General features: G+C 35.6%; 1 protein-coding gene across 1 annotated transcript; it reads right to left on the bottom strand.

Moving 5' to 3' along the window:
- Positions 1–2202: 2202 nt before the first annotated feature.
- Positions 2203–10541, bottom strand: CLEC1B (C-type lectin domain family 1 member B). The gene is made up of 6 exons (XM_008534790.2): positions 10290–10541; positions 9572–9670; positions 8429–8548; positions 8125–8276; positions 5332–5438; positions 2203–3532 (listed from the first exon to the last, which is right to left on the bottom strand). The coding sequence occupies exons 1-6, from the start codon at positions 10351–10353 to the stop codon at positions 3388–3390; spliced, it is 687 nt and encodes a 228-aa protein (XP_008533012.2). The 5' UTR covers positions 10354–10541; the 3' UTR covers positions 2203–3387.
- Between the last annotated feature and the right edge of the window lie 2284 nt (positions 10542–12825).

Below are 12825 nucleotides of genomic sequence, written 5' to 3'. Positions count from 1 at the left end.
ATTTGCTGTCTGCAAATCCCAACAGTATGCAAAATTGCAATGTTCTCTTTTACTTTAGTGTCCCACTTAATCAATCATTGACCTCTGTAACAGAAGAAAACAAAGGGTACACTCAAGGGGTAACTTAAGGGCATTTAATAAAGGCATTGTTTATAAGACTTTGGGAAGGATATGGGAACCAAAAAGGACTGGTGAAAAATGCATTGGGAAGCTATCAAGACGCCTAGGCCTGAGGAGTTAAAGGGAGGGTCTTTATTGCCTCATTGTGGCCTGTCTGAGGGAGCATGGTCTAAGATATAGAACATGCAGCCTTTGCCAAACCATGGCATGGTAGAGCGAGAGCCAGGGAAATAAATACCCTGACCACCCTCTCTTTTCACCCTCTGGTCACTGCTAGTACCTCCCAATAAGTGAATTATCTGGAAGCCAGTGGCCAAGTTTGCCCAGATAATGCCGTTCATTTGAGTTCTATCTCCCAAGGCGACAGGACAGGGTGGGGTTGAGAGGATTTCAGGAGGCAAATGGGGAATCTGCAGCAAATTCTCCAAATATTTCACATGATTTTCATTTTTAAAATCATATTCATTTCAGTGATCTGAGATTCTGATCTGAAAAGCAATGTGGCTTAACTCCCCAGAGCCTTTACAATGGAATGATTTCTATCTTGAGAAAAAGGGGGACAAACATAAGCATACCAAACGTGCATTAAGACTAATATTAGAACACAGGCAAGGAAGTTCAATGAGTCGTGATTAATTTCCAGGTACCCTCGAATTTTATAAGCACTAAATATGAGGCTCAGAAAGATCTAGTTTTCCCCAATACAGTATATTCTCTGATAAATTTCTTTGAGGAACCATTGGGCTCTCTCAATAAAACATTAATATGTTACTTGTGTTACTCTTGATGCTTTTAATCATACTACCTGTTCTTTATTATTCATTACATTCCAGCTACTGTTTCAAAGGGCTTTTACATGAATTATTTTGATTCTCACAACAGCTCTACCACTGTTAGTACGTTTGTAACAATTGTAAATTGAAGCATAGAGACGTCAAATTATTCACCAAAGTTCACCTATGCAGTAAGTGGAAGAGTTAGTATATGAAACTAGGTGGTCTGATCACAGAACCCATGCTATTAAAATCTGTACTATTCTTAATTCATGTGTAATATGCTTTCAATATGAGTACCAGGAAAAATAATCTTTGTAGGTACAGTTTGACTGGTTTACATTTTTCAATTGCGTTTTTGCCACGCACTAAGATATTATTCTTCAAAATTTAGTTATCTCATAGTGATGTATAAATATACGTTTTTCCATTTGGGGGAGATAAAACATTGAAGTGCAAAGATATGGCTGATTTTTGGACAGTCTTCTAAACTGTTATGTCCTATTTGGTTTCTCTAAATAAACAATAAAAATAGGAAAGTAATGGTATATCCCCTGAAAGCAAAGATCTCGTGTCATTCAAAGAGGAAGCAGGATCTGAGGTATTTCTGTTATTTTTCCTTGCCTTCTCCACCAAAACTGCTTGTTTATTGATAGTCTAAAAAAGATAAATATTCCAGTGTCTTTTGGGCGATAGTGCACAAATCTATAAAAGTAATACATATTTATTGAGTATTTATTGCATGCTTGGAACTCTGCTCAATGTCTTATATAATTATGTTAAATGATCCTCACAATTACCTTATGAACCAGGTAATAATATTTAAACCCATTTCAAAGATGAGGAAACCGAGTTTTAATGTGATTAACTTATCAAAAGCCACATAAAGGAGTAAATTCTAAAGTAATGTTTTTCACAATCTATTAAAGACTGTTCATATCAGAATCAAGAGGGGGTGCTTGCTAAAAGGTTTCTGTGTCTCCTCAGCCTTCCAACCGAATACCATAAGTATTTGTATTTGAACATCTGCATGTTTTAACAACACCTCAGCTGAGATGTTTGAGAATCATTCATACACTTTATTACCACTAATTTAAGAAAAAAGAGTACCTTCGGGGAAGCTGTGGGAAAGAAATGCAATTTTTCCTGTTATCCTGCTAAAGGGTGCCTCTCCACATGTTCTATAAATGCTTCCTGAGTTGCTCAGCAAAAACCAAGCATAGAACTGTCAGGAAAAGAACTAGATAAAGCATTTTTACTTGCTGTTCCCTCTGCTAGCCTATGGGCCTTGTTAAGAAGCATTTACTCATTTTCAATTCCATCAGCTTTGTTAGAAACCTTATTTTTCTTCTTTTGCACAGAAAATTACTGCTGTTGAGTTTGACCAGAGGTAGATTTGGAATAGAAGTTACATTTGTATAGTATTTTACTGATTGCAGAGCTTTTCAATGAATTATCTCACACAATGAGAAACAAATATTTTTCTGTTTGCTCTGAGCCGGGAACTGTGCTTGGTGCTGGGCATTTAAAAGCCAATAGGAAAGTCGTGGTGTCTGCCTTAATGGACTTTGGTCTAGTTAATACTCTGAAGTTTTGTTTTCGGTTGTAGAACTGTGAAAGACGTAAGTGTTACCCTATGTGAAATAGGAGAGAATGGAAGCTAAAGAGGCTACATGACTGGTCCATGGTGTACTTTAGATAAGTGATCATAGCATACAAATTATTCTACTGACTCCAAGTTTAGTATTCTTTCCACTACCTTATGCTGTCTTTCAAACTTAGATATTTTGCATAGTTTTCAAACTTAGATATTATCCTCAGCTCAAGTCCATTAAGCCCTACCTTTTCTTGCTCCAATTTTAAATTTATATGTTTCTTCTGAACATGCAGTGAGTCATACTATGTTGAGATAATTAGGAATAAAAGACAGGAAGAGAGTGTGGGGGAGGCCGAAAGTAATAAAGGGACACACATGTATGGTGACGGATGAAAACTAGACTGTGGGTGGTGAACATGATGCAACTATACAGAAACTGAAATATAATAATGCACACCTGAAATTTAGACAATGTTATAAGCCAATGTGACTTCAATTGAAAAAATAAGAAAGAAAAGAAAGAACGTAGTGAGTTAGAAAAGGATAACTTCTTATCATAAAAACGTCAGTTCATCTAAAATAAATATGTAAGTGAAATAAAATTTCAACTAGAAAAAAAAGACAAGAAGAAAATTGATGGAAATAGAACAATTGGGAAACAAATGATCAACTCGCAGACTAGCTTCTGGATGTGTAAAGAAGAGACTAAGTTATCCGTTAGTATAAAGGGATATATAAAGATGGGACTAAGTAGTGTTGGTCGGAAAGATAATGTAAGGATGACTTCAAGGGGAATAAAGGGAGAAACAATCAATTTTATGGCTAGTCATTTGTGCGTCCAGGTCTTTTATTGTATAATCAAGCACATGCGTGTGATGTCCTGCCTATCTCTTTGCATTAAAGTAGTTCATCCACCTTCGCCAACCCAGCCTTCCTCTCACACATTAAATAATATTTGTTTTTACAGAAGGTAGGGTGAATTTTCCCACTATGAAAATAAGCACAATCCATATTTTCTCCTTCATTTCCAGAATGTTCAAACCTGTGAATGGAAAAGGTAGAATGAGTTCCTTAGAAAGCTAAATAAACAACCAACAATCAAACTCTATGTATGATGTTTTGTTGCACAAAGTGGAAATAAAAAGTATGGGGAAAATAAGTAAAACACAACTTTACATTGCTGGTAAACTTCCAGTCTGCTTGAGAGTATAAAGTATGTACATTTGAAAAGCTCAATAGCAATTTAATACAGCATAAGATTAAGCAGCAAGTAAACGCTAGGTACAAAAGGAATCCAAACCAAAAGATGGATGGGGATCTGAAATTATGCAAAAGGCTTTATCTTTTCATCTTTTAATAGAAGATCATACTTTAGTCTTGAAAGAAGGGTAGAATTTAGATAAATAGAGAGGAGATGGAGAGCTCTGTAAGGCAAGTAGCTGAACAGAATGGGAATGAGCTCAAGGAAAAGTAAGCTGATTAAGTATTTTTGAAATGAGGATTTATAATGTTATAAGGTAGCAGATATAAGACAGCAGACTGTATTGCAATGGTCTGTTAATTTGTCTATATTTCCTGCTAGACTGCTTATGACAAGAGGACAAAGAATGTATATTTACTAATTTATTTGCCAACAATCTATGGAATACCTACTATGTGCCAAAGTTGTTTTACATGCTAATGATAGAGTGGTAAATGAAGACAAGATTCCTTCTACTGGGTAACTTACATTATAGTTGGGGGATATTGGTAAGAAGCCAATAAACAGAAAATTTCAGAGAGTGGTAAGAGTCGTGAAGAAACAAAACAGTGTGATATGATAGACTCGAGTGGATGTGAGTGGAGGGAGGCTAATTTAGTTCGAATAATTAAAGTCGGTCTCATTGAGGAAGTGACGTTTAAACAGTCTTGAGTCACGAAGGGAAGCCAGTCATGGAGTTCTGGAGGTAGAGTATTCTAGAAGGAAACAGCAAGTACTAAAGTCCTAAGACAACAAAACAAGTCTGATTTGTTGAAAGAACAGATGGAACATCGGTTTGCCTGCAATGTTGTGAATGAGGCAGCAAGTGGTAAGAGATAAAGCTCAAGAGCTATGAAGAGGCTTGTTGTACTATGGTATCCTTGGCTCCTACTCAGTAAATACTTAATAAATATCTTTTGAATAAATTAACTAAAAATTTAATGATCAGATTGTACAAGTCAGTTTAGTTTTACCATTTCAGTTTTGATATACAAAATGAAAAACAGTTGTTGAGACTGGAGAATGGAAAGTCACGTTAAGGAACTCTTAATACAATTGTCCCTTTTGCCTGGATTATCTGTGGAAGGATGGAGCCTCATAACATGGACGTTACAACCACTTTGTGAATGATGATGTGCCTGATTCTTGGAGATCCCTGGGGTGGAAGAGTAGGTAAAATGACACCAAAGTCAAAAGAATCCTCAAAATAATAACTTTCAACTATAAAATAATGAGGATGATAATTTTGTTCTAAAAATATGTGAAAAGAATTAGATCAAACTGAAAAAAAAAGAACACATAAAATGTTCCAATGGTAAAGTTGAGGTAGAAATTAATGGGAAAAAATATTGGGAATAGAGGTGGATTGTACCTTAGATAAAGAGCAGAAGAATGGGTGGGTAGGGAAAGTAGAATCGTCTCATAACCCGTGTTCTCTTGTTAGGATTAGGGTGCAAGTGACTCAGCTGCTGCTCCTATAACCTATGGTAGGGTATAGAGCCACCTCCCAACTGTTAAGTAACTTGCACTGAAGAGGATAGAGGATCTTAGGAATAAAAATTGCTAGTTGTGCCTTGTATTTTGAGTGTCCACTGACTTACACATTTTCAGAAGGAACTGAACCATCTTCCCACAACCACATGTTGTTAGAGTTCTGTCGGGACAATCCAACCCAACGAATTAATGATGTCCTGCTTTTGATATATTCCTATTGGAAACACAATTAAATATAACGGTCAGAATACTACCACAATTCTTGTACTAACATAAAGATAAAGCTTCGTGACAAGACCCTGGGCCAAAAAAAAAGTTTGGATTATTTGTATATATTAATATTAACTAACTATATTTGGTATTTAGAATTGTACCAAGTTCACTTGTTTTGGAATAAAAAATACTTGTAAGACACAGGAAAAAATTGTACACAAGATAAGTGATATTCTAATCTTTCTCTGTGTTTATCTTCCATCGATTGAAGATTAGACGTCCAAATAGTCTCATATATGTCTCTTAAATAAGATAAATGGTAAACAACTACAGAAGGATAATGAAGAAGAAATACATTATTGGTGAAACTTTATATTCCCTAGATTTAACTTCTACTTGCTTTAGTTTCATTGCTTAGCTTACCCACAAATCTTACATACATAACTATTAATTTGTTTTAGTGGATTGGGTAAAAGAGAATTATATGATGTCTTTCTCAAAGGCCTTCACAAATGACACATATCTACTTTTCTTATCTACTATATTATATACTAATTTGTTTTGTTCATTGCTTATTGGTCCAACTAGAATATAAGCTCCATCACGTTAGAGCTTTTTGTATGTTTCATTAACTGCATGGCTTCATGTCCTGGAATAGTTCCAGCACATATTTTTTGAATTAATGGAGTCAATCAATCTACAGGCAACAAAATTAAGAAGAGGTCAAATGTTTAAATACTCTCATTCCTCCCAGAAAAGCAGATAGGGGACAAGGCATTCTTGGCAAATAAAAAATGACTTGAGCCGAGCTTCTTAACAGACATATGAGACAAAATGGCATTCCGTAAGAGATATTATGTGAAAGTTATTTCTTTTAACTGCTTGTTTCTTAAAGCTTGAGCCACTTTTCACCTTTCTGTTAATTCTTGTTCTTTTCTTTTAAATACATCCACATTATGTACTTCACTATAGGGAGTATATTCTACCTGAAGTCTGTCTGAAATTTAACTATTATTTCTCAAAAATTACATTATTTCCTCTTTTAGTTATAAATCTCCAATCTGTCATCAATTTAGAGTACTAAGATTCAAGACACGTTTATATGACTCCAACTAATCTCTTTGTAGGAGTTGAGATTTCCAGACACTCTCTTATTTTGCCTGATTGGAAAGAAAAGTTAATTTATTTATCGGAATTTCTTCTCTGTGAGTCTGAGCCCACAAAAAGTAAGTAGATAGTATAGCAAGTTAGAATAACATGGCACACAAATGATCATGAACGTCACTGGACTAATATCCTCATGTCTGGTCCACTACTGTGTACTTCAGCTCTCAAAAAAGTATGAATCAATTTTGCTGATCAGCTGTAGCAATTCTGTAGAATATGACTGGTTTGAATATTTGAATGTTGAATCTCTGCCTGCACATAACCCAAATCCTGATCTTCTATTCCAATTTATGTCTGCTTTACTTTTTAATATTCAAAAATATGAATAATAACTATATTAGAAATTGTAGGATAAATAGCATAAAGAATTTTTTTTTTAAAAGGGGAACTTGAGCAAACAGCTGTTGCCGATTTTTTTTCTGCCCAAATCCCGCCAGTACATAGTTGCACATTTTAGTTGTGGGTCCTTCTAGTTGTGGCATGTGGGACGCCGCCTCAGCATGGCCTAATGAGCGGTGCCATGTTCGCGCCCAGGATCCGAACCAGCAAAACCCTGGGCTGCTGAAGAGGAGCGCATGAACTTAACCACTCAGCCATGGGGCCGGCCCCAAGAATTTTTGCCTTTTAAAAAAAATATGTTTTGATAAACCTGTTGTAGGGTAGAAGGGAGATGCCAAGGCTTGGTTTCTGGCTTGCACCCAGGATTCACAAAGAAGAGAAAAGTTACATTAAATAATAAAAGGAAAGCGCATGAGTGGATGTGGACATATTTTGCTTGAAAATAGAGACTTTGTTAGGAGCTGTCAAGGGGGGAATTGTGGAAAAGGAGATGGTTAGCAGAAAATTTTCAACTGAAATCTTGCGTGTTATGCAAATGAGATTGCTTCCAAAACTATGTTTGGGAGAACATATAAAAAAATGAAGTTTGCATCATGGTTTGTTCAAGTTGTCAACAATTTAGCAGGCACTGAGAAGCCATGTAATATTGGCATAACATTGTTACATATATTTTACAATCATATTACTTTTCTTTATACTTCCAGATTCTTTTATGAATTAGTAAATAGAATTAAAGAAGTTGAGAAAGGTTAAAAGACAGTTGCAGAGATAAGATCAGAACTCAAAATCCCATAGTCCTATTTCACCTCTTACTACTCTCAAATGTTGTAGTTTTTACTGAGCTTGACAAGGTTTCAGATTAGCACAAACTGGAATACATGAAAAAAAATTTTGTTTTTGCTATTTTTCTTTTTGAGGAAAATTAGCCCTGAGCCAACATCCATGCCCATCTTCCTCTACTTTATATGTGGGACGCCTGACACAGCATCACTTGATAAGCCCTGTGTAGGTCCTTGTCAGGGATCTGAACATGTGAACCCCGGCTTCCTGAAGTGGAGTGCATGAACTTAACTGCTATGCTACCAGGCCAGCCCCCAAAATATATTTTTTTAAAGTCAAATGTTTCACTTGAGGTTTTTCTCCTTCTGACTCCAAAATATTTGACATAGAAATCTCCTTACCAAAATGCTCTGGTTGGCGATCTTCACAAGAGTAGCATTCTGATCAATACAGTACCACTTACTGTCTTCCCATGTCAAGTTGTGCCTGAAGAATCCATAGCAATTATCTCCATAATATCTCCAGTTTGTGTCACACGGGCTGCATTTATGGCCTTCAGGAGAAATCAAGCATAGCAATCCTTTCATTCTAAATCAGGCTTAATTTTTCCCCATGTTTCCCTAAGATCTCAAAATTCCCTACAAATAGCATCGCAGAAATACTTCAGAGGTAGAGAAGATGAAGAGGTTACCAAGCCATACTTACTTAAATTGTCCTTTTTTTCCAATTGTCTTATTAAATTTTGGCAAAACTTCTTTGCTAATTGTTGCAGAGTTCTTGAGAGATTTTCATTTTCAGCTTGTAGGTAGTTTTGCTGTGTGACAGCTAGATGTAAAAGTTACATAATAAGTTGTAATCAAGATAATAAGGATGGTGTAAAGAGCTTTCAATTAATTTTAATTTCAGTAGAATTATCAATCTATGAAGTGTTTACTAGATACACGAGTAAATGAGTGCTAAAAAGGGATTAGGGTAAAGGGGGTATAGAGAACAAATTAGGAACTATGCAAGACTGGCATCTGAGAATTATCCAGGACAAGCAAACTATTTGAAGGAGTCAGTCACAAATGAGAAAATGCCACCATCAAACTGCACGCCCAAAGCTGTTGTTTTGACTTTCCTTGAATGCAGATTTCTAAGCAGATTTCACAGAGGTGCATTTTGCTGTCATTTTGTTTTTCATGTAATACCAAAACATCCATTCATTTAAAAAATGCATATCGATTTCCTATTGTGCTCAAAGTGCTGTGGTATTCAGGTAAATAAAAGATGAAGAATCCTATAATATCTTTTAAAAGTAAACAATATAAAAACAAGCAACAACTAAACAGATGATAATGTGACATTAGAGGACTTGTAAGTTTACAGGTAGAAAAAATATTTATTAATTAGGTAGGATATAAATCGTCTCTTCATGGAAGTAAATAAATTCATTAAACAAAATGAGAAGGAGGACATCTTCAGAAGAGGGAATAAAATGAGCCAAATTTCATGCAAGGAGATATAGGACTTACTTGTGAAACTGAGAAAATTCCAGGTTGACTAAATCTTAAAATACGTCGGATAGGGAGAAAAAGAAAATTTTAAAAGTGTGAATCCATTCTGAAGAGGATCTTAAAGCCAAGTTTACAATTTTTTGAAATAATTTTTAATTAATAAAAAAAATTTAAAAGGTGATTTTAATCAGAAGAAAAAGGTCAGTATTCTCCTTTGTTGAGAATATATTGAGCTACATGTATGATGATCAGAATAGTGTCCAATAATGACAATTAAGATTAGTGGGATACACCAGGATCTTTAGGTATTGCCTTCCTCAGATCAAATCTTTGACAATGAGTCAATACTTACACATGATCCCCAGAGCCACCAGCCCAACAACCATCGCCGCGCACAAGACCAGCAGAATCAAAGCCATCACACGCCACAAAGATGAGGAAGCAGGGTCAACTGTGGGAATACAATAAAGATGTTGGGGGCTGGCAGTATGACATGGCTATGGAGCAGTGTCACCCCGTCCCTGCCCTCTCAGAATTTTCCAAGTGATAGAAATATCTTCATTGGAAGATCTTGGCTGTGTTCCCGTGGAGATCATCAATAGTGTTTACTATACAGCTCCCATTCCACATATCCATCTCCATCCCCAATGGACTTCTCTCTGAGTCAAAATACAACTAACTGTTAAGGTTTTGTGTGTTTGTCTTTGTTTTGTTTTGTGCCCACTCTCATAAATAATTGCTTTTATAATCAACAACTGGAGAATCACACCCATTTGCTGACATCTTAGAAAATGGGATTGTGAAACATTCTCTCCCCTTATCCCCTTGGTTTCTATTCTCTCCAGCATTAAACTCTACAAGCCTTAATGTAATGTTACTTGCTTGTACCTTTTGTTGTTTATATTCTAAATAAATCTATCTGAACCTCCGTAGATACTACTCAAGTGCTGTAGAGAAAGAAAGCCATTCAGGAAAATAAGACTATATGTGCTATCACTAGGATAAAGAGGAAACTAGGTTGACCTATTAAGATAATTAATTCCCAATTTGCTGGCTCTGGGCATTCTTACCTGAGGTGAGAGTCGGTTTTCGAGTTTCAATATTTAAGGTCATGTATCCATCTTCATCTTGCATGACTTTCCTTTGACTACAAGTGAGCTCAAGCTTCAATGACTTTGCAAAATGTAGTTAGTGTCCACTCTTATGATTTCAATGTCTGTCAGTCTGTGATGCTCCTGTTTCTGGTAAGGTGGAGCCATATGAGTTGGGGCACTTTTTTTTTTCCTTCCAGGAAGCACTTTCATAGCTGCTTAAAGATACATGGGCCTTGAACAAGAAAATACAAAAATAATAATAACTTGTGGTAAAGGAGTAGATATGGCATTTGTTTCCTGTTTCCTTATCTTCAACTCTAAATGAAGCAATATTCCATCATGTGTATCCTTTCAAAGAACAAAAGTTCATGCTTCATCTTAACCTTAGCAGAATCTAAATAATATTGTTTCAATAAACTAATTTCTGATGAAAACTCATGGGTAAAATACCAGCAGATATATGTATTGTCTATCCCTTTGTGAGGAGCGAGTTTAATATAATTTGATCTAATTTGGGCCAAATTAGATGTTTCATGGTATTGGGCTGGAATAGACCATTCCTAATTATGACCTAGAATTCATCCAAATTCTTGCATCTTTTGCAAGTCAAATTTTTTCAGAAATTGGAGAACTTCACTTGAGGCAGGCTTCATATCGCTCAAATTTAGGTATAGAAGGAAAACAATCAAATAAAGTGAACTAATGCAGTTAGTGACTTGATGTATTGCACTCAAGTAATGTTTGCACTTTAAAGTGAATTTCCGGGAATGGAAAATCTTAACTCAATGAATTCATGTAATTTCAAGTATAGTGGTCCTTAGATGAAGAACTATGTGGGGGAAAAGATTATATTCCAGTGCTCTTTATGTCACAATATAATAAGTATTTCACATGTTTAACTTTATGAAATGGGCTTCTAAATTGCTATTTTAGCATACATTGAGAGTAGTTATAAGAACAGTCATAGAAAGGTAGCTGCTGTACTTGTAGGCATATTGGTGAGGGTGCTGTCTCTTTTGTCATTAGAGTTGCTCTTGTATACTTTTATAGCAGATATTTTTGTTAAACTTCCATGGCCAGAAAAGCTTTACTTTTCAATATAGTAATCACATAGTCTTGTGTCAAGTATTTTGTTTACTAACTTTCCCTTTAGCACCGCTTGTATATATTTTTCTTTCTTCTTTTCTCCTCCACTTTGAATTCTTTGTCAATTCACTTAAAATAATCTTTTATTTTAAAATTTCTTTCCCGGCATACCTCGAATTATTTTGAGAATGAGGTAAAGAACGAACAAAACAAACATGAAAGGCATTGCCTGATTTTTAAAAACCAAACTTAGCATGATTTAAATATTTTTACCAAAAACCAATATTTAATCAAAATCCCACTTACTTTAAGTAAATATCAAATTTAATAATGTCTAAAAATCAAATAATCAAATTTCTTAAATCCCCAAACCCACTTTTGTCACTGAATTTCTTATCTCAGTTAAAATATTCAGTGTTTTCCAGTCATAAGCTGGTAAATCCAGATCATTACTCCACCATTCGTCTAGCGCTACTTCTGTTCGAGTAACTTCTGTTTCAGCCAAAGTAACTCTTCACTCTTCCTGACAGTGCATGATAGCCCCAATCTTCCAGCACAGGCTGAGAATTAGTTTGACCCTCCCTCTCTTCCATTGCCTGCGTTTACTCACACACCAAACCCAAGGGTTTTCTTTCACCTTAACTCCTCTCTTCTATGTTCTTTCTGTTACTGCCTTACTGTAGTGGGGTTTTTTTGCAAAATGTACAGAAACACTGAAAAATAATTGTGACTAAGTGACAGAGAGAAAAGAGTGTGGAAGGTATAGTTCAACTGACATGTTTTCAAGAAAGCTTTATTCTGGTCTCTTAGTAACCAAACAAGTAACTTCTGAAATTTATCAGTAAGTTAAATCAAATATGCAAATGCAAGATCAGTGGACACTTGGAAGCCTTAGAATTATTGTAAATGTTTTCTTGTTCAATCAACAGAAAGTATAAGAAGGTATGAAATACAACAATTAGCTTGCTTTGTTCAGGTTTCCACATCTCCAGGTCTTGATTTAACTATAAAAATATCCCATTTATTCTTCTTGCAAACAACCAGGAATATGCTGGGCTTACTTTTTGATTCATAAATGCTTAAAATTGTCCATTTAACACCAGAAGTAGGTAAAGCTGAAATGAGTAACACTAAGCCTCAGACAATATTCCTTTCCTATATCTTGGCTTCTGGATTCTCCCTTGTTTCTTTCTCCTTAATGTTTGTAATGCGTCACTGGTTTTTGCATCTTTGATTACTCTAGCCACAGGCTGAGTGTCTTGTGTTAAGATCTACGTTCTATAAAAATATATAGGCTGGCCTGGTGGTGTAGTGGTTAATTTCACGTGCTCTGCTTCAGTGGCCCAGGGTTCGCAGGTTCAGATCCTGGGCAAGGACCTACACACTGCTCTTCAAGCTGTACCGTGGCAGCATCCCACATACAGGG

Source organism: Equus przewalskii, chromosome 5, assembly GCF_037783145.1.
Source record: "Equus przewalskii isolate Varuska chromosome 5, EquPr2, whole genome shotgun sequence".
NCBI lineage: Eukaryota > Metazoa > Chordata > Mammalia > Perissodactyla > Equidae > Equus > Equus przewalskii.
Note: the sequence above shows the minus strand (reverse complement) of the source record. Positions and strands in the feature narration are given on the sequence as shown.